Below are 21,863 nucleotides of genomic sequence, written 5' to 3'. Positions count from 1 at the left end.
GGATTGTTACCCAGGAGCCAGTGTTTCAGATTAATAAATCTGCCTTTGAGGAGCTGCATTGTCAGTTCTTGAATTTGACACTTGGAGATTTCCTACAGCCGTTTACAAGTGATATGAAAAATAAAAAACTTTGCATGGCCAGCATATTATTTTTCCATTAGTTAAAACTTTATTTGCAAAAAGTTCTTTCAAACATCTGACTCTTCCTCATGGAGGGCTAAGTCCATGACAGATTTGAAGTTTAAAATTTGTGAGTAACTGAAAATAGGATGAACGCAAGTTCCTATTCCATCACAACTGTTATAGGAAATGCTGAATTTTTTAGGAGTTCAGTAGTTGAGGTGGTAATATATAGACTAATTAAATATTGTATGGTCTTCATAAAAGGGTGACACGTGCCATGCTAGCATCAGGCAGTAGCTTCAAATTGCCACATGTAATCTCTCTTCAGAATACACACCTGAGCATAGTTTCTAATTCTTATACAGTGTCAACCAGTAAGGGATGTTCTTTTCCTTGGATGATTTCCCAAAAGAGGGCTTGATCTGCCAAAGAACCCTGTAATGCTCCAAAATGCCATATGTTTGTGAAAGAAATTGTACTACTGTGCTTCCAGTGCCTTGATACATTAGCTGTCCTTCCACTGACCCTGAGATATGACATAAATATTTTATAGTGTGTACTATATAATGCAACCTAAAATGACAGCTCTTAACAGGGGACAACAAGAGACACAAGAATACAGTGGCAGGGTGTGTGCTTAGTACTATAAAGAGGAACAGCATCAGCTTTTCCCCTCCTTCCTGTATAAAATTTCAATTAAGCGTCAGGACTACTGTAAATAATTTATATAAATCTGATATGTGCATCATAGCTGCACATACCAACCTTCAAAAGAAATGCCCATTGTTTTATGACAGTGGAGAAAGAGGATCTATTCACTATACTGAATTGTAGAGAAACCAGCCTCTATTCTATACTCAAATAGGTTACCAAGGGAGGTTGTGGAATCCCTGTCATTGGAGGTTTTTAAAAACAGGTTAGACAAATATCTGTCAAGGATGTTGTAGGTATCCCTTCAATTACAGGAGAACCTTTCAAGGTTTCTTCCAGCCCTACATTTTTATGATTCTAAATGTTTTCAGGTGCTTGATATGTTTCTCCACAGATTATCACAACTGGCACAGAATTCTTTGTAAACTTGAAGATTCAAGGTTACAAAGATAGCGTCCACTAAAGGTAACGGTGAAATCGCAAGTCATAACCTTGCTTTTTCAATTAATATTTTAAAATTCCTTTTGGCCTGAAATTTTTCATAACTTGTCTTAAATCGGCTTTGATATTGTTACCTCTAACTAATCAAGTACTTAACCTCAAATATGGCAGATCAAAAGAGACTGTTTGGGAGGTCCAGAGAAGTTTTCTGGCCACTATCTCACTTATGCACTCATTGTTCTAATTACACTATCAAATATTTCATCACCTTTCATACTACAATTAATATTATTCAAACCAACATGACACTTTTAGCCCATAGTAGCAAAAGAACAAGGTCAAGCACTTAACTCCAAAAGATCCAATAAAAACAGCATGCCGGGAAATAACTCTTAATAAAACCTTACCTGGAGGTGGGTGGACAGGCGGTATTGGTGGATGAGACGTCTCAATTTTAGGAATTTTAGATGGTGGTGGTTCTGAAAAAACAAATTTGGAAGCCCCTATCAACAAAAATGGAAGTTTAGTTATGGGTCCATCAGCATACTAAAACCGGAAATCCAGAATGGATTTTGGGAAAAGGATTATTTTATGATGTTTGTACTGTGCTGTGTACAACGGGGCCCGGACTTGTTTTCAGACTCCAGGCACTACCGCAGTATGAAATTTAAATAATCTAACTGAAATCTAGCATCACACATGTTAGTTTATTATTAGGGTCTGTCCACAACTTTTAACGATGATTTTATAAATGGAGACATGGTTACTTTACTACACAGCTAGAAAAAGAAAGAACTGGCCAAACTTGTTACATAGGCACAGTTAGGGTATACAGCAAGATAACTTTTACACAGTACATACTGGAAGACAATCATGTGTTGGCCTAACTCTCTGACACCAGAAAAACGTGGTTAACTGCCATAGTTACCAAGAATTAACTATGTTGTGTTTGGGTACAGACTGTAAGCCATGTCAATAATTGGCTACAAACATAAATTATAATGGAGATGGAGCTTTTATAATAGTAATTGTTAGTTTTTCTGAGCAGCCTATCTGTACAAGCATAAAGGGACTATGCTTTAAGAACAATTATACTGTACTTCCACAAACAAACAATTTTTTTTTTTTTTTTTTTTAATTGGAAGGTCTATATTTAAGCCTGCATAATCAAGACTAAACAAACACGGTAATTTCTAGACCTAGAAGGAAACTAACCAAGCAATTTTAGAAGGTGCAGTGAATTAGTTATTCTGGCAAACAGTTTTGCTTATTAAAAAAGTGAAAGATAGAATATACATTAAAAAAAATACAATATCTACCTGATGCCTTGGTTTCTTCTTTGGGAGATACAGCCTATTAAAAAAAAAAATTCACATCAATCTCCAGAACTATAAATTATAAAATCTGAATAATTCAAAAATGAAAATGTAATTAGGAAACACATACTGTTAGTACTAATAGAATGTAGTTTATTAAGACCTGGTATATGCACAGGTTTTGCATCAATTTAATTAAGTCTGTTTCCAATTCGAGTGCAAGAACTGTGGTCTAGATAAGCCCTAAACCTTTTTTTTTTTTAAACCGAAAGGCCTGTGATGTTCCAAAGCTTTTGAAAGAAACTCTACGCACAAAGAACGTTGAATCAGGCAATATGAAGCGGATCATTTGATTTGGGTAGGAGAGTTAGTTGATGGTTAAAAACGTGAGAGTGTGAACAGATTGAAAAATGTACCTACTGTGTGTGAACACAGAGCTACCTTTGTAATTCTTGTCATTTAATATTTGCATCTAATTTAATATATTTATAATCTACTGAAGAAGTATCATGGTCCAGTAGACAAAGTACTGACTGGGAAGTCGGGAGACGTGGGCTCTATTTTCTGGCTTTGCCTCTGACTTGTAGTGTGAGCTTTGGCAAGTCACTTCACCTTTTTATACCACAGTTACCCAGTCAGTAGGATAACGAAAAAATATTTCCCTTTGTAAAGCACTTTAAACTCTTCAGGTAGAAAGCACTACGTAAGAGCCAAGTATTACTGTAACAGCACAGAACGTGGGCGCACACTAAATTCAGAGTGAATGAGATGTTTTACAGACACGGAACATTCTACCACCAAAGTGGCTTGGCGTAGAAACGTCAAATTTATTTTCATTTGTCTGAATTCCTCTAAGTTCTATAAACTTTCTTGCAGACTAAAGTATACACTTGTAGGCTTCCTACCTATCCTGCACCACTGAACTAGCCATCTCAAGCCAATGGAGTTTAAGAAGTTCAGTAACTCTAACAGGAATTTAATGAACACACAAGCTTATCAAGAAATTAAATTCCTTAGCAGAACCAGCCAAGTTACAGAGCTCCTGTAAGAGCCACCAAAACTCCTGCACTAATACTTCATAAACGCAGACAACTACATTCCTGAAGTCCATCCTGAGCCATGCTGCCCTGTAAGTGGCAGTCTGCACTGTCTCCAAGACACAGCCAGGGATATTCTGCTTCCTCTAACCCTGCAAACACATTTCCTCCCAATAACTGCAGGATCTTGCCCAAAGAACTTAACTTGACTAGTGTCATTAAGTAAACATTGCAATTTCTTTGGAGTTGGAACTAAATTAAATTCTTTCCTACAGCTTACTGTAGGGGTAAATAATTCTATAACCTCATAAAAATGTTGTCTCTAGAGATTTGTAATAGAGCCAATACTGATATTATATAATTATTTTTGGAGTTCTAGGGTAACTAAACAGCTGCAACCAAAAAGCACAGAATTCAAGATCATTACATTATTTAATGGCTACAGATCATCTTGTAAAATTTTTTAAATGAGGTCCATGAGTTAGAGGGAGTCTGGGAAAAACAGAATACAAACTTGTAAGTGCAATGAACCATATGAACTGTAACAAACTATACCATATTTGCTAGCAGTAATTTCTTACTTTCCTGAGCCCCAATCGCTAAGGCTGTTAACTGTTCTGTCAGCGTATCCAGAATTTCAAGGTGGTTTTCTTATTATTTTGACAAGAATGTGCCAGTGAGGACAAAGGACTGACCGTTATTTCAGCAAAAGCAGGTATATGTTAGAAGAGCTCCAATTTATGTCTCAAGACAAGGCTGTACACAGGTACACTATAATTTGCATTGTTTTATTTAAATTCTTTGCTATCCTTCATTCTAGTAACTGCAGTAATATTCAGAGCCCCCTTCAACTTCTGCCTTTCCTCCAAAGATTTATTTTGAATGTGTTCCAACTGCAGGTCTGCAAATCAAATTATAATTGCACACATAATTACTGAAAAGGGCACTCATTTTCATTTACCTTCATGATTGAGTGGAGTAAACAATTTTAAAATGGTAACATCTCCCACACATGTTTAAATGATCAGACGGATAGGGGAGGGGGCCAGGCTGTTTGGTGAGGCACAGCATTCCCTACCCAGCCCTCCATACCATTTTGCAACCCCGATGTGGCCCTCCGGCCAAAGAGTTTGCCAACCCTGCTCTAGTCTAATTTTCATCCTCTCTACTCTACCTGAACTGATCAATCAAAAAAGTCACTAATGACACCTTCCTTTCCAAATCTAAGAGCCTGTGCTCCATTCTAATTCTCTTCTATGTGTCTGCTGCTGATACACACTAACCTTTTCTTCTGGAGGCCATCTCTTCCTTGGGTCCCTGACTAATTTCCTGGTTCACTTGCTGCCTTACTTAACCGTTCTTTCAATGTTGCCTTCATTGGATCCTTGGTCCTGCTTCTTCTTTTTCTCTTGCGTTCTCAACTCTTCCACCACTAGATATTTCCCCTCCTTGGGTAACCTCACCTACTCCAACTGTCTCATATTTCACATTTACCTCTCTAACCCTGACCTCTGTTCAGGCTCAAACTTCTTCCTGCCTCTCCCATATTTCCCAACTGATGTCCTAATGCTATTCAAACTAAACAAGGCAAAAATGAACATCCCAACTTTCCTCCTAAAACTCCTCCCCCTCATCCCCTTTGATAATTCCACAACAGTCTATTATTGAAGCTGGCAGCAAACTTAGGGTTTACTTTGACTTCTGCCCAGCATTGCCGTATCTTGTGGTTTTATCACAAGACCCTGATGTTGTGGTCTAGACAACTAAACTACACCTGATGTTTCCTAAAGCTTCAGCTCCTGAAGTAATACAAATGTGAGAATCTTTTTTGGGGGAGGGTTTTTTTTTTAGCCCCCATGCTTGTGGAACAAAGCTTGCTTGTTTTGTCACGCTGTCTCCATCCCCTCCCCCCATCCCCAGAAGTCTTTAGGAGTTTCAGTGGCATTTAGCGGACCTCTGCCATGCTTTGAAAAAAGCTTGTAATATAAATATTCCTCTATTCCCCTTTTGTTACTGAATTTCTCTTTAAGAGGGAATTATATACTGGTCATAGAAGACAGGTCACTACCCCTTCCTTTAGAGGTTTAGAGCAGTGGTTCTCAACCTTTTGGACTACTGTACCCCTTTCAGGAGTCTGATTTGTCTTGTATACCCCAAGTTTCACCCCAGGCTTTGACTTCAGCCCCACACAGCAGGGCTTGGGCTTTCAGCCCTGGGCCCCAGTGAGTCTAACACTGGCCCTGGCAATGCCATTAAAACGAGCTTGCCCACAGTTTGAGAACTGCTGATATAATATATAGAACAGTATAAACAAATCATTGTCTGTATGAAAGTTTAGTTTGTACTGACTTCACCAGTGTTTTTAAAACAAGGCAAATATCAAGATGAGTTTATATATTCCCTAGAAGGCCTCCACGTACCCCTGGTTAAGAATCACTGGTTTAGAGCAACTGAAATTAAGGTCTGGCGTCCTGCCACGGTTGCCAAAATGTCTGAATGATTGATATGTGAAATTATAAACATCGATAAGGGAAACCATCTAACACTAATTTAACACAAATTCCTTTATTAAATCCAATTTAAAGTAGCATTTATACAATTACTCTAAAAATGCCTAAAAAGCCTAATAAGCAATTTACTACATCCAACCAGTACCAAAACATTTATAAGCATTCGATCAAGAGGTTTACAAATGGGCTAGGCCCAGGGGTGCTTAGACCCATATTGATTGGCTCCAGCATGGTCAGGCAGGTAACAGTAACAAACCCCTTTAAGAGTTTACTTTTTATACCCATTAACAAACAAGTGATGTCATTGCTTGCTGACTTCAGCTATAAATCAACTTGAGACAATTGACCCTTAGTTCCAGTCTTAATCCTCATAAGATTTACAGCCCCCTTTCTTCCCTTATCTTCTCCCCCACTCCTTGCTTACCAGCAGAACAGTGGGAAGACTTGGGCTGGTTTCTTTTAAGACAGTTTTTCTTTGTCTTGTTACTGCCTCTCTTTATTTTATTAGTTACTTTTGAAGCCATACATCCTTCCCACACTACCATACATCCTTCCCACACTACTTATTCTCACGACCTTCTTTTACCTGCTGATTGGGGCCCTCTTTACAACACACAGTATATCCTTAACCAAACTTAAGCTAACTTTAATTCTTTAATTTTACTCTGATCCTACACCCTATGCCTGATATAACATCCCTCTGTGTGGCAAGTATCTTCACTATCCCCTCCAAATCCTGTCTGAAAAATTTACTTTTGCCTTGCTTTCCACCACTGTTATCCACTCCTGTGCAGTCTAATTCCTCCACTTTGCCCTACTTCAGTCTGTGTTTAGGTATCAGAACGTATGATTTTCTTACTCTGTAATGACTTATTTGCCTTACTTCACATCCCTCCTTTCCCTTGGCTAGCCTCATTTCTGTTTAATTTAGATGGGACACTCTTTGGGGCAGGAAGCATGCCTTTAAATCTTTATAAAGCTCCATGCCAAGTTACAGCACAATCTACATTGTTAATAAACTGTGAAATCACTAGCTTCCCATATCACACATATGCAAAGCAGCAATAATTCCACTTTGCCAGGGTAGATGGGTATTAAAATGCAGAATAAAACTAACAGATCAAGCAGCTTTAACTGATGCCAAATTATGATCCCACGTTTTAAATTCTTTATTAGCACCAAAGTGGCACACAAAATGAAAAGTTCTTCCCTACATGTGAAATCAAAGAAGCCATTTTAAATCTGAAGTGACTCCCCCTTGACCATCATGGAGATGACTTTTGAAGTTGTTTGCTCTAATTAGTCAAATGATCACTTCAAGCAGCAACCAGATTCCATTTTATTAGGTTACTCTGTATTTATTCACAAAGTCTAATCTTGCAAAAATAATTTCACCATGACGCCCTATCATCATGGATTAAGTGAAAGCAGCTGATGGAGGAGACAATTAACAAAATGGGTCAGACAAAATTTCACACACAGAAGATCTGTGACTAGTTGTTTATGTAAAAGCAGTATGTACCAAGTGTCACCAAAGTGCTTTTTCCAGTCACGTCAGTGAGTGTAATCTTTTTTCTTCAGTAAGTCACTGAAAATCCTTTTAACCATTCCTGAATGTAAGATGTTGCCTGTTAACTAAAATCTGTTTATAGAGATTTATTTTAATTGGCTATTTAGTTGAGTTGCTGACCAATATCCCAAGTTCCATAGTAATATTATTTTCTAGTACAGCACTTGAAGTTTGAGAAGAGTTCACAGACAGTTTTAAAATGAGGCAATCCTGCAACATACAGCAGAACCTCAGAGTTATGAACTGACCAGTCAACCACACAACTCACTTGGAACTGGAAGTACAGTATGGTACCACATTAAACAAACTACTAAAAATATAAAGGGCAAATTTAAAAAAAGATTTGACAAGGTAAGGAAACTTTCTGTGCCTTTTTCATTTAAATTAAGATGGTTAAAAGCATCTTTTTTCTTCTGCATAGTAAAGTTTCAAAGCTGTATTAAGCCAATGTTCAGTTGTAAACTTTTGAAAGAACCACCATAATGTTTTGTTCAGAGTTACGAACATTTCAGAGTTATGAACAACCTCCATTCCAAAGGTGTTTGTAACTCTGAGGTTCTACTGTATGTGCACCTGTATCTTTGAAAAATTTACATCTTCAATACAAATGTATCAGCCCCCAATAACATATTTTAGTTTTACCATTTAAAGGTAGTTTTTCTCAGTAAAACAACAATGGGAGAGATTATTGGATACAGAGACCTTAATCAGCTGAATGTTCAAAATGTTCTTCCCCACCAACAGTTTAGAAGAGGTGCCAGATCTAGACAGACAGGCATTTGGAAAGGTTTTATAAATCAGGGACCAGCTCCTCAGCTGATGTAAATTGCCATATCTCCATTGTCTTCAATTGAGCTATGATGATTGACAAAAGTGGAGCATCTGGCTATGAGGAATATACACATTTCTCCTATAATGTCTTAAGTGGCAGTCATGCAATTTCCTATTTACAGAAACTGGTAGAATCTCTTAGTAAGGTTTAACTTAAAATGTTTTTGGGGCACAAACTATGAGTAAATCCTCTAAGCACTATGCATCTTATTGCTTCCAAGTCATGAATTTCCTAGCATGGAATAAATTTGGTACATAAAGCATAATCTGAGCTATTGCACTCTCCTGCCACAACTCCCACATCTTTACACCTCTAACTTTTTATAGGCTTTAAGCTTTTATAGGCTTTTTTAAAATCTCGCTCTACAAATTATCTGGGCTTATTAGTCTCCCTTCTGCATCCGTTTACACTCTAGGCTTCTGCTAGGTGGGCTCAGATACTGTTCTCATCAGATCTCCAACTAAGCAAGATCAAGCCTGCTTAATACTTATATGAGACTGAAGAAAACTCCAGGTGCTGCAGGAAATCATGCTGTTATTCAGTAGGTATACCCTTGTTCCTCCAAAGTTAATTTATGAATTCATGCCTAAGCATGGGATTGGAAGCCTAAAGCTGCTGAAGATGCATTCTTTTAGGAAAGACCTAAAACAAATACCCAAACTATTTGCAGACAAAAGTTCCTTGGTATTTTTGCAACAGGTACATGTGGCCAGATTCGTTTGTGTTTTCATTATTTCCTAGTGCCAACTGATTGCTACGTACTTCACAGACAAATATAAAAAAGGGCCTGCCCTTAAGATTCTACAACGCAAGACGACAATGCGCAATGAAAACGAGGTTGTTGTTTTTTTTTGGGGGGGGGGGGGGGGGGGAATACATTCTGGCTACCTAAAATTCCCCCTAAAGTTTCAATTGAATTTGGTATTCTTTAATTTTCCATCTTTAACTACCATGTACTGCAAATGTGCAAGGTTACAACAGTGCTGCCATGTTCCACTGCAGACATGGCTTTGTTTCAGCAGTAAATGACATTCTATGTAAAATCTAAGATTCCACAGACCTATGCATTCTTAACTTTTTCTGGCTGCTACCTCTATCTAGACTTTGGCACACTCCTCCTCAGCCCCAAATCTTTCACTGTATTGTCTGTTGCTTTTCTCCAGAGCTGCTACCTGCTGTTCTCTCCATATCAAAGCTGCATTAGCAGTAATACGTCACAAGAAGACATTAAGAATGTATAAGAAAGAGGGGTGGGCACATCCTAAATAGCCCGAGAAAACAGATACCAGAGGCTCTAGTGTGAATAACGCACTTGTTATTTCACTGCTGTTTAAATAAATTATGAGAAACATAAATGCAATAGAGACAATAATTTAATTAACTGCATATCAAATAGAGGTCCTTCACCCTGGAATGACTGGATAAGCGTGCAGCTGGAATACTTATGAGGTTTTGTCCATTGTGTAGGGTGTTTTCTTATTTTAAAAGAACAGATGACACAGAGCACAAGACATGGAATGCATAAAACTGTGTCTGTGAGATGAATTTTTTTTATATTACCATGATGAAAATACACAAAACTTAAGTGGTTTGTAATGGGGTGCTGCCCTCAAACATGCCCCCTTGTGGCCCTGCATTACTCTAGGCTGCATTACTCTAGGCCACTCAGGTTTTCAATTACAGGCAGGCCTCAGACTTAAGACATCATTGGTTCCTTACAATTGTGTCGTAAGTCGTAACTGCAATCTACTTTATTGTGGGACCGAGCATTGTAAACTCAAAACCTACAGTCATAAGTCGAATCAGTGTGTCAACGTAGAAGTGTAGTAAGTGCCGTTTGTCTTAACTCGAATGTCGTAAAGTCGAGGTCGGCCTGTACTCAATCCAGAGTAGTTCAAAGCACACACCTGCTTCACTGGGGGGGGGGGGGGTGGGTGGGTGGGTGGGTGGGTGGTGTGTGTGTGTGTGGGGTGTCCTAGTTTATAAATTCTGTCTACAGAGTTTGACTTACTCCTTTAGTCACTCCTTGAGTCACACCCACTCCAGGTCCACAGAAGAGTCCTGATAGATTTTTACTGTCCCTGTTCAGGAGGAAACCCAGGCCCTTCCTTGAAGTTGGGTTGTACTTTAAACAGTTTCTTTCCCTTTAAGACAGCAATCCTGAGCTGGGTTGTAATTTAGGTCAACTGAAGGGCCTTACACAGCTTCTCCTTCAGCTGGCCCCTTTCTCAAATTAGTTTCCAGCATCAAAGGGTTCAGCAGGCAAGCCTTCTGCCACTGCTGTCTTCCCTGCTACGAGAGAGAAGGTAGCATATATGCTCATCCAATTGGTTAGAGGAGAGGGGAGCCTTGTCCCCACCCTGCAGGACTCCCAGTGTAGGCCTTTAAGGAAACAGTGACAGGATTTCCCATCCACTTATTTCCACTTATTCCTAGTACCACTTCCTCTCTACTAATATCTCCCAGGTCCTTGTATATATCAGATCTTTCAAAATCTTAAAGGGCCATGCCATATGATAGGGTAAGCTGACCTTGAGGTATCACTACCATTAAGGGACCAGACTATCCCATCAAGTGGTTCCACTCTGAAAATGCCTAAAAATGACACATCGGGGTTCCACATTTCTTGAATCTCAAATTTTAAATAAAATATGCTCATTTTGGAAAAAAAATGTAAATGGCCAATCCAGCAAACTCAGTCTAGTTTCTGAAAGTGAATTTGGGTTCTTCTTTTCTCATACATAGTCACTTATAATAAAGGTTCTACAGATCAAATGATTTCATCAGTAACACCTGGGCAAACTTACAGCCTTCAGTTGGTGGGCATTGGCATAACTGATTGGAACACAGTAAACCATTCTGCTGACAATGCACAAGAGGTGCAGGCCCTGTGGTCCTGGTAGGCATTAAAAAAACCCAACTTATTTTGGTACTAAAATAAGCAGGCCTAAACTCAATAAACCAAGAAAAAAAGCCAGCATGTAATAAGGTGATAGTTTACAGTCACTTTTCAGAGCATAACCATAATTTAGATGAAGCCAAGGAAACAACTGTTCCTGCTCTAAATAGAAATCTGCTCATCACTTATGTTCAGTTAAACTTACCGCTGGACGTTTAGCCTGCCTTGGAGGACTTGACTGAGGAGAGGGTTTCTTAGATTGTTGTGTTTGTTGCTGCTGTTGCTGTTGCACTGATTGCTGGGACTCTTTTTGCTGCTGTGATTGTGACTGCTCTGAACTTTGAGATTGCTGCGACTGTAGTACTGGAGGCATCTGAGGTGTAGACTGAAGGGATGGCGGCTGTTGCAGTTGGTGTGGAGTATGATGAGGCATTTGCTGTTTCCCTTGTGAGTACAGATCCAGGATCTGGTGACAGATGTCTAACAAAAAGTCCAAAATGTTATACATTCCTAATACAACGTAACAATATTGATAATCAGCTTGAAACCCTTTAAAGGGACACCAACGTCAAAACAACATTTCTTGCTGAAAATATTTTACCTACTATTACAATACCTAGGATAAGTATCACTGTTCTTTTTTTCAATTTACTTTGTACATTTGCCAGGACTTTGCGTGTAGTCAGTTTCACTGTCATCCCTTTATAGCAAGTTTCTCTGTCTGTGTGGGTCTTTCTAACAGTAGCAAAGGAGAGTGAAATATTTTTAAAGATAGGAAAACCTGACTGTATAACCAAAGCAACCAGCGAGGACATTAAGGGAAAGGAGTGGCACCCTACTGAAGGAAGGAATTCTTGAGAATTCAGAATGAGAATGAATTCAGTTTTAACTCTGCCACAGATTTGCTGTGTGATAGATCTTGGGCAAATCACAATCTCTCTGGGTCTCAACTTCCTTATTTGTAAAATGGAAATAATCCTCCCCTCTCACTCTTGTCTATTTAGACTGTAATAACTTTGAGGCAGGGATTGTATTACCATGGCTATATACATAATCTAGTACAATAGGACCCCAATCTTGGTTGGAGCCTCTACATGCTAGTTAGCCAAAAATGGGTTGAAACTGTGAGTTGTTCTGTTCCTTTAAGGTATATTTAAACTTATTTTTCTTCTAATATTATTATTATTATACAGTTGTAGTGACTCTGCATGCTGAGTACTAAGCCTACTTTTTATATTCACCTGTAGACTAAACTATCTAGCTCTTTGTGGAAGTTAAAAGTATGATTCGAGATAGGTTTTAGCAGCTGTTTTGGAAAAATGTCCTCCATGTTTTGTCTTTCCAGTGCCAAGAACAATTAGGTCTTGGATTCATGGCCTAAATAAATACTGAAACATCCAAACCTTCAAAAGATTCCTTAGTTAAGTTATTTGACTTCCAGAAGCCACTAGCCTTTGGAATGGGATACAAGCAATGTAGGATAAAAATGTGAACTACATGCATACAGAAAGAGAGGAATGCAAGAACGCAGTTCCACAAGAAAATTATAACTCCCAATGAATATGAAGTGGTAGTGTCAGGTCAGACTGGGGACTACTATAGGCGTGGTAAAATGCTCTATTGCAGGGCTTCTGTTTTTCAGGATTTATTAAATTTAACTGGGGGGGGGGGGGGGGTATTTTTAGCAACTTTTGAGTTTTACGTAGGTGTCCACTAATCAGGGGTTTTCAGGAAATTCTTTGTACATACTTTAATGAATAATGTATATAATAGTATATACATAATGAGTAATCTCTTTGTAATGCTCCCTAGTGCACTTCAATGTAGCACTGTTTCAAACAGCACTATATTAAAGCACAATAAGGAACTTTTAGTGAGCAACAGAAGGGTCTACACAGACCAATTAAAATGCATCACATTAGTGTGCTTTAGAAATAACACATTCCTGCTCCATGTAGACAAGCCCTTAGATACAAGCAACCATTTCTGTTGTTTACTTACTAAACACAGATTTCATTTTCTGTATCGGGCTGTTTTATCGATGTCTGTCTATTAAAACTGAAAATCAGAAGCGCTAATTATAATATGGAAGACTACGCCTTGTTATATAGACAGATCACTTGCTGGGTTTTGAAGATCAGTGCGTGTAGAAATCCTGGTCATCCAGTGCAGGATTTCCAGGCTGTGAGCTCCACACTATTCCACTTCATAGACTGCTACTACCTGTATCATTTGTATTTGCAAAATGTTATGGTGGAAACACTGGATATGAACACTTCTTAAGTTTAGAGGCATTTGAATCCAGAATTTTGATCTGGCTCCAACATTTACAATAAAAAAAATTCAGTTTTTAAAATACACAATTGAAATTTCTGGCAAGGTTTATAATATTATAAATTAAACATTGATAAAAGGAGACACTCAGCTCCCCTCTGAAAAGCTTAAGTAAACAGATGGTCTTCAGTACCCTGCCCTAAAAGCAAGGTTGATGATTAAGGGAGAAACTGTCCAGACTAGTGTTGCCAGGCATCCAGTTTTTGATCTGAATGCCCGGTTGAAAAGGAACCCTGGTGGCTCCTGATCGAGCGGTTAAAAGTCCATTTGGCAGAGCAGCAGGGCTAAGGAAGACTCTCTGACTGCCCTGGCTCTGCGTGGCTCCCAGAAGTGGCTGGCATGTCCTGTGGCATCTAGGCACAGAGAGGCTCTGAGCACTGCCCCTGCCCCGCAGCTCCCATTGGCCGGGAACCACAGCACTTATTCTGCAATCAAAAAGTTGGCAACCCTAGTCCCGACCTCAAATTAAAAAAAAGAATGCAAGTGTTTAAAATGTGACAAAAATATTTCTGGTACCTTCCAGAACATCAACAGGTACATCTTGAACAAACTGCTCCCACCATCTTCTATACATTGGCTTTGATGTCCACTCCTGAATTTCAAATTTGCACAAACGGCCTGCCAGATACATAACTGCAACAGCTATGATCTCAGGTTCCCACTGCAGTGACAACGTAGTACAGAGACTAGAATATCAAACAACAGTCATTTTAAGATAACCCAGATAGCTGCATCACAAGTCTGAATACATGACACCTACAACGTACTGTTGAGACAAAGCAGATGACAGTTAAGTTTTAATATCTCATTCAGGTAATTTTTGATTAACAAAACTAGGACTCCCCTGTCACACAAACTAATTTACCAAACTAAGATCTTTGTTAATAGTTCTTTGATTTAATAGTAATTTGATTTTTAAACATCCAAAGCACCATTATCATGCAGCAACAAAAAGCAACATGAACAGATTTCTGAGGAATTTATTTAGAAAAAGAGTCTGACATATGGAGATAAAGTTTTCAGAAAAGCATGAGGGCATTTAGCTGCACCAGATTCCAGTTTGGGTGATTACATTCCGCTTATCTAAAAGATTCCTCCTGTAACAACAGCTGTATATGATATTCTTCAAGTTCTGTCCTAAACAGTTGTTCAGTGGTTTTATTTCAGTGGTAGGTGAAAGGATTTCTACGTTTATTTTGTAATGCATTTGGGGATTATTTTGGATAAAATGCACTTAAATATAAACAATGAATCATGGGAATGTCAAGACCAAATACTCCAATGTATAAGTTTAAGTTTTAGATACAGTTCTAAGAGGTCTAGAAAGTTGTCCCCTGATTAGCATATGTAGTAGTGAAGGCGACAGTAAAGTTGATTATACCACTACTTCTCAATTGTTAAGATTAATCATGAAATACTCAGCTTGATTTGCAATTTAAAACCCATATAAATATTAGAGCCAGCTTTCCTTTTCTTCGGTAACCACTCAACTCATTGCTAAGTTCTAGAATATAAGCTCTTCAAGCAAAAAGTCTGAAAATCTGCCATTCAGTGATCTAGTTACAACAAATTTCACACCATTCATTGACCAATTCACTATGGGTTCTTTTGTTTAGCACAAGGTACTAACAACAGTTAGGTTAAAAAACTCATTAGTTTATGGATGACTGAAGTACACAAAGTATTAGAGTGTACCCACAGAGGAGAGTCATTTAGTAGTTTCAAAACTAAAAATGTAAAAGGTAGTTTTAAAAAACTTTCAAGGAGTAAACTGGGTTAGAATTTCCTTTCTTAATCTTGCTTCTACATCCATGGCACTTAGGCCTATGTTTATATTACAGCTAACATAGCATGCCTAACCCTGTGCTCTAAAATCCTTTAATGGATGTTGCATAGCATCGTTTTTCACAAGGTCTCCTGGGAGAAGTCTCACCACTCAGTGTGCACTAAACATAGTGCAGGGTCTTAAAGGCTAAGTGAAAATCTTAACCAAAGTAGCTGTAGTTAAAATCCATATTGATGACTGTATGGAACAAAGCTGCACAAGTCCAGTAATTTTTCCAAGGGCATTTTTCTGAACTCCAAGTATAGTGCTGTCTCAACAACACTATCAGTTTTTCTGAATTTACAAGAAAAAAAAAAGTTTCCCAACTGCCATCCTGCATATTCAACCTGGGATCTGAAAGTCAAGCTAGATTCTTTCCTTCCTATGTATCACCATCTGCAATAAAGATGATGCACGCCAAATGGTAGTCACACCTGTGCCAGGCACTGTTCTTCAATTTACATCACCACCACCACCCACGTAAACTGATTATCTCCATTTGGGTTGTACAGGTTTTCAAGGCTTAGAATTTGGGCCTAAATTCAAATCTTGCACACCTAAAATTAAGCACCAGAGTAAAAGCGACCAATTTGCAGAGATGCTGTGCACCCACAAGTCTGACTCAAATCAATGGGAACCACAGGTGCTTAGCGCTTTTGAACAATCAAGACCACTTTTCTTTGGATGTCTGAAGTTAAGCACTCTAGTTAGAAATCTGAGAGTAATTACACAGAGGTGTTGATGCACCAAGAAATAACCTTGCTCATTCTCCCTCACGTGTTGGCTCTACAGTGCTAACGGAAGTGTAATAAACTAAGTTTATTTAAGCCTCTGAGGTATGCAGAAATGACTCAATACATCTATTAAGAAGGTGCTATTTTTTACATAATCATCTTTCATAGTTAAATTCAGTTGAGCTACAGCTGGTTACAATATAAAATCAAATATTTCGCTTGGTTTTTTTCCCCAAGTGTTGTCTCATGAGACAAATAAACACTGCTTATATCTGAACTATTTACTGCACTGCACTATGAAGAATATAAAATATGTTGCACAAAGACTATATTTCTGGGACTGACCTCTTCCCAGGCCAAGACATTGGGGTCACACCTCTCTTCCTATAGGTATTGGAGGCTCTGGAATTTGGCTATGCCCTTTCTGGCCTCACTGTATGGATCTGAAGGAAGAACTGACCATATTCCCTGATCTGGGCTTCCCCCTGAAGTCCCTGATCTAAATTTTATCCTGGAATAAAAGGAATCCCTTCAGGCAAAAACTCTGGAGTGAGGGCAGGAGCATGGCCCATGATTCATGGACAAACATGAACTGTCTTTGGAATGTGCACAAAGAGATATAGCCTAAATGTGCATGACTGGGGAAAGAGGTCAGGGTCCAGAATAAACTAAGTGGTGGTAACTAGCTGAAATATTTAAATGTCTGGAATTTTTTTTTTTTTTTTTTTTTTTACCTGTCATTTACAAATGTCCATGCCATTTGAACCAGTTTTTGAATTTTGTTTTTATCACCTGAAAGAGACAAACAAAAAAGTTTACTAAACTAAAAAGCTCAGAAAAATTAGTTTTATAAACCATTATAAATGGAAAGACTTCTTTAGAAAAATGGTATCTTTGTAATATTCTAATCTTTTAAGGTATATGAGCTGAAACTGATGCGTTACGAGTGCAAACCTGTTAACATTCTAACCTCATGTTTTCATATGCTCAAAGTCCCCTAAAACTTTGCCTTTTGCACTGAATTTTTTGAGTTTTGAAAAATGGTAGGGGGACCCAGAATTGGTTTGTAAGTGGGAACAAATTCAGTGATTTTTTAAGTGAGGGGACAGATTTTGGGGGGAACTTTAAGGCAATTTAAATTAAATAGTTATTGTTTGGAGAGGGAACATGTATCAGGAAAAGAACTTTTCACCTGGGCTAGTACGCCTAGACAGGAAAGCATCAAGTAAGTTTCCAAGCTATATCAGGCCAGGAAAAGAAAACCCGTAAGCCACTGGATTCAAATGATTTATACATAAGGCTGCGAGTCTCTCATGGATTCCGTGACTTTCCATGACCTCCATGACTTCTGCAGCAACTGGTGGCTGGTTCAGGGGCTGCCTGAGTCAGGCAGCCCCTGGGCCAGCAGCAGCCTGGGTGTATGGGAGAGGGCATGGGTGCACTTATCTCGGGGTAGAGGACACCCACTGGCATGGCCCTGCAGCTCCTAGGCAGCAGGGGGGCCGGGGTCTCTGCACTGCATGCAGGCCCCACCCCCGCAGCTCCCATTGGCTGCAGCTCCTGGCCAATGGGAGCTGCGGCAGCCGGCATTTGTGCCCCTCCACCACCTAGGAGCTGCAGGGATGCGGAGCTGGGTGGGGAGCCCCTGACAGCCCTCCGCCCCCACTGCGCCCCCCTGGGCCACCTCCCCAGCACACGTGGCCCCTCGCCCAAGTTTTAGTCATAGGTATTTTTCGTAAAAGTCATAGACAAGTCACAGGCCGTGAATTTTTGTTTACTGCCCGTGAGCTGTCCATGACTTTTACTAAAAATACCTGTGACTAAAATGTAGCCTTATTTATACACAACAGTCATACACTGAGAAAAGTGACATAAACCATTCTTTTAAAGACATTAAAGAGATCAAGCCGAGGACTGGAAGCCCAGAACACCTAACTACTACTAGTTCTCACTCTGTGGGCTTGGAAGTCACAACTTCTGTCCCAGTTTCCTTCTCGGAAATGTGGTTAATATTTCTCTCAGATGGCGGGTCAGTAGATCAATGTTTTTAAAGAAGTATAAACCAAGTGTGCTATTTAAGTGTTGTTGAATATTATTCTGCAATGCAACTCTCAATATTTACCTTTGAGTTGTTTGGCATACTTGAGAAGAAACTGGTATGGATGTTCCACTTGTAAATCGAACTTTATTGTTTGTAATAAGATTCTCTCCAGGACCATCACTTCCTCCTAGACAATATGACAAAGTAACCACAAAATATATAATTCCCTCTTTTATTCATGAACATTTGATGCTCATTTGAAATGTGACCTTATTTCCAGTTGAATTTGTTTAGCTTCAGCTTTCAGACACTGGATATTATTATGCACTTATCTGCTAGATTATCTTTCCCTGTGCAAGTATTTATAAGACTGTGATCAAGTCACCTCCTAGATTTCTCTTCAGTTATTTCCTACCACTGATGGACCTGACTTTTCAGAGGCTGAATCACCTACCTTAAATGTTAGCATTATGAGATTTAACTGCCCAAGATGAGTTATTACTGAACGTAATTATGCGTGAATCTATTAGTTTCTCTTAAACATTCTTAACCTTTAAGGTTATTTACCAAGTGTTTACTTCAGTGAATGAAGTAACTGAATCCATATTCTCACCCCCATTCTCCCACCTCATTACCTAAAAAGTCTAAAACAGATCAAAACTCCATTTTGGGGTGAGTTTTTCTACATATGGGATGGCAGATCACAAGAGACACACTTGGGCTAAGTTTCTGAAAAGTGAATAGGGATTTTGGGTGCCTCAATTGTGGCATACCCATCTTGACACTTTAAAGAGGCCTGCTTTTCAAAAAGTGTAAAACACCCACCCTGTAGATAACTAAGCCCCTGTAAGGTGCCTCAAGATAGGTACCTCAAAAATGCAGCATCCAAACTCACTAGTCACGTTTGAAAAATCTTGGCCTTTGATGGTGATAGCTGAGTATCAACTAAGAAAACTGAAGCTATCACAGCAAATCCAATGGCAAAGCTAACTGTGAAATAAACTATGACAGATAAGCAGCATTACTCAGAAAAGTAACACGAACAACAGCACATAGTGAGATTTAAAAAACTAAGATCTCCCATAATGTCTTTTAAAGGTATGGCATCTAATTAAAAATAAGTTGTATTTGTCTGAAAAATGTGTATAGTTACAAACTAACATCTACAACTACTACAACTGAAAGAAATTATTGACAATTTTTTTTCCGGTTCGTTTACTTTGTGAATTTGACAGCATTTTATGTAGTCAATTTCACAGTTTACACTGTATAATCAATCAGTTTCTCTTTTGCTGAAAACACCTTATAAGCAACAGGAAAGCTGAAACACACTTAAGTAAGTTAGACTATATACATGGTAACGTACCAGAAAATTAAAATTTAGATTTATTTATCTAACTTGAAGAATAAAGTTGACAGTGCCCTTTCAAATGAGACTCCAACTTTCCTTTTACTTCAGAAGAGAAATAAAGCCTGGAAATATATAGCATAAGTATTAACTCTATTAAAATGCTAAGTTAAGTAAAAGAATCATAAGCATGAATAAATTATTTTACCTTTGGGTCATCACCAAACTGTCCAAATTGTACATCATTTAGTAAGCTACGAGCTGTTTTGATTATATCTTTACATTTTTTTGGAGTTTCTTCAACTTTCCCTGCCAGGAAGAGACAGCAGGCTCCAGTCACCTAACAAAGAAAATTCTGTCAGAAAGTCTACATCTACAATGCCGCATCTATATATTAAAAACAAATTGTGTTTTAAGTGTCAGTTTCAACAATCAGGTTATGAGATGCTGTTTCTCAGAGAATGGTTAATAGAATTAGAAGCTCATGCAATGATTACACACACAATTTAGCTTTTTTAGCTATTTCCAAGTAAATATAACCTTTTGGAAGACAGCCCATTAAGCTGCATTTTATTTTATTTAAAGAAATACAACCAGAGTTTTTTGTCTTGGCATAGAGAGCATTGCTTCACAAGGGGGTTTAAAAACGTAATTATATATGTAATTTGTCTTTTCTTTGACCACTTAGCCCCTGCTGCAAATCACAAATTACAGCTTCTTGGGAATGACATTAACATAACAAAATTGTAACAGCAATTCTTATTTACTCTACAGCACAAAAGAACTACATTTTAAGCCTTGATATTCAAGATAAAACATTTAATTTTCATTGCATGGAAATATGAGAACTGTGTAATACTTTGTGTTTAAAGCAGGCCTTATTTCTACATTAAATCGTAAATTAAAAAATCACATGTAATTAAAATACTCTAAATTATCCTTTTTCTGACATACTTCTGAAACTCTGAAAAGCACAATATTAACAGAAAGCTTAAACATTTAAAGAAACAATATGCATAAACTATAACCTTGGCAAGATATTTCAGGGGATTATTCATAAACATGAGGCTTTAGTTAAGAAATGAGACCTTAGTTAAGAAATGAGGCCATCAGCCTTCCTTAGTTGCCTCTACTTTAAATATTCCATACTTTACAGCATTGACTTCTTAATTCCATGGTTGCTTTAATACTTACATATCTTGGGAACTGTTTGAAGGAATGAAACATATAAAATCGATGAAAATAAATTATTCCAGTTGCCAAAGTGTCATAATGTCTGCGCTACACAATAAGGATTTAAACAATATAAATCAAGTTCAAAATATAAGACACAAGAGGAAGCCGAGTCAGAGAAAAAACCTGTTTTGAACAAATAAGCTGACTGATTCTCTAATACTGTATCTGATATTTGTTTTTCAAGTTCTGACAGCAAGTGTGATGTTTTACCAAAAAAATCCTACAAAAAAACACTAGGTCCCTGCCCTGAGCATTTTTTAACCTAATTCAGGTGCAGTGGATATCTAGAACAGTGTAAAAGGCATGGCTACAGAGTCAAGGTAAAGTTCACCCTGGTACAGAGGGTCCATACCACAGCCTACATGACTTAAGCCCCACACCTGGCTTGGAAAAGCCAGCAATAATGGCAGGCCTGGAGTGGAAGTCATGCAATTTAATGATCACAACACCCAAGCAAGTGGTGGAGGCACTGAGACCATCGTTTCAACTCAGACTGGGAGTACAGCCAAGAGAAGGACTTTCCCTGTGGTTGACAGGTGGATTTTGCCTCTCTTAACTCTCCACTAACATGTGATTGTTAAGGGCTGATGTAGCTGAAATTAAATCCAACTTTAGTGAAGATCAAAACTATAGAAGATAACATTTTTAATGAGGAACTGAAGGAGAAAAGGGATTATTGGTATACAAAAGTGGAAAGTAATTCAGAGTATGAGGAATGGCGAGAAGAAGCTGGGAGCAGAAGAAAAAGAGGAAATAGTTAGGAGAGAATATACAGAAGGGCAAAATGGACAAGAAAAGATGTAAATTCAAACACATTTCTAAACAGAGCCTTGAAGAGAAAAACCAGGAGCTTTTAATTTCTAAAGTCACCACACAACTGACAGGCCACCTTTTCCCTTTATGTTGTCACTTCATTAGTTAAGATAGTTCATTTGTTACAGAAACTAGGATTCAATTAACAGAAGA

General features: G+C 38.3%; 1 protein-coding gene across 5 annotated transcripts in view; it reads right to left on the bottom strand.

The window, feature by feature from the left end:
- The window catches only part of CCNK (cyclin K), a 31,050-nt gene that overhangs the window by 3,400 nt on the left and 5,787 nt on the right, over positions 1-21,863 (bottom strand). For 2 of the 5 annotated variants that reach the window (XM_007064954.4, XM_043550118.1), the window contains exons 3-10: positions 20,856-20,937; positions 19,870-20,001; positions 18,395-18,500; positions 17,007-17,064; positions 14,230-14,399; positions 11,585-11,859; positions 2,535-2,568; positions 1,623-1,694 (exon numbers count right to left, since the gene is read on the bottom strand). In XM_007064954.4, the coding sequence (XP_007065016.1) occupies positions 1,623-1,694; positions 2,535-2,568; positions 11,585-11,859; positions 14,230-14,399; positions 17,007-17,064; positions 18,395-18,500; positions 19,870-20,001; positions 20,856-20,937 (929 nt within the window). Of the gene's footprint in view, positions 1-1,622; positions 1,719-2,534; positions 2,569-11,584; positions 11,860-14,229; positions 14,400-17,006; positions 17,065-18,394; positions 18,501-19,869; positions 20,002-20,855; positions 20,943-21,863 lie in introns of all 5 variants that reach the window. The other 3 variants (XM_027827304.3, XM_037900930.2, XM_037900931.1) reach the window with 2 other exon arrangements.

Source organism: Chelonia mydas, chromosome 6 (assembly GCF_015237465.2).
Source record: "Chelonia mydas isolate rCheMyd1 chromosome 6, rCheMyd1.pri.v2, whole genome shotgun sequence".
NCBI classification, from domain to species: Eukaryota; Metazoa; Chordata; order Testudines; family Cheloniidae; genus Chelonia; species Chelonia mydas.
This window is presented reverse-complemented; position numbering and strand designations above follow the sequence as displayed.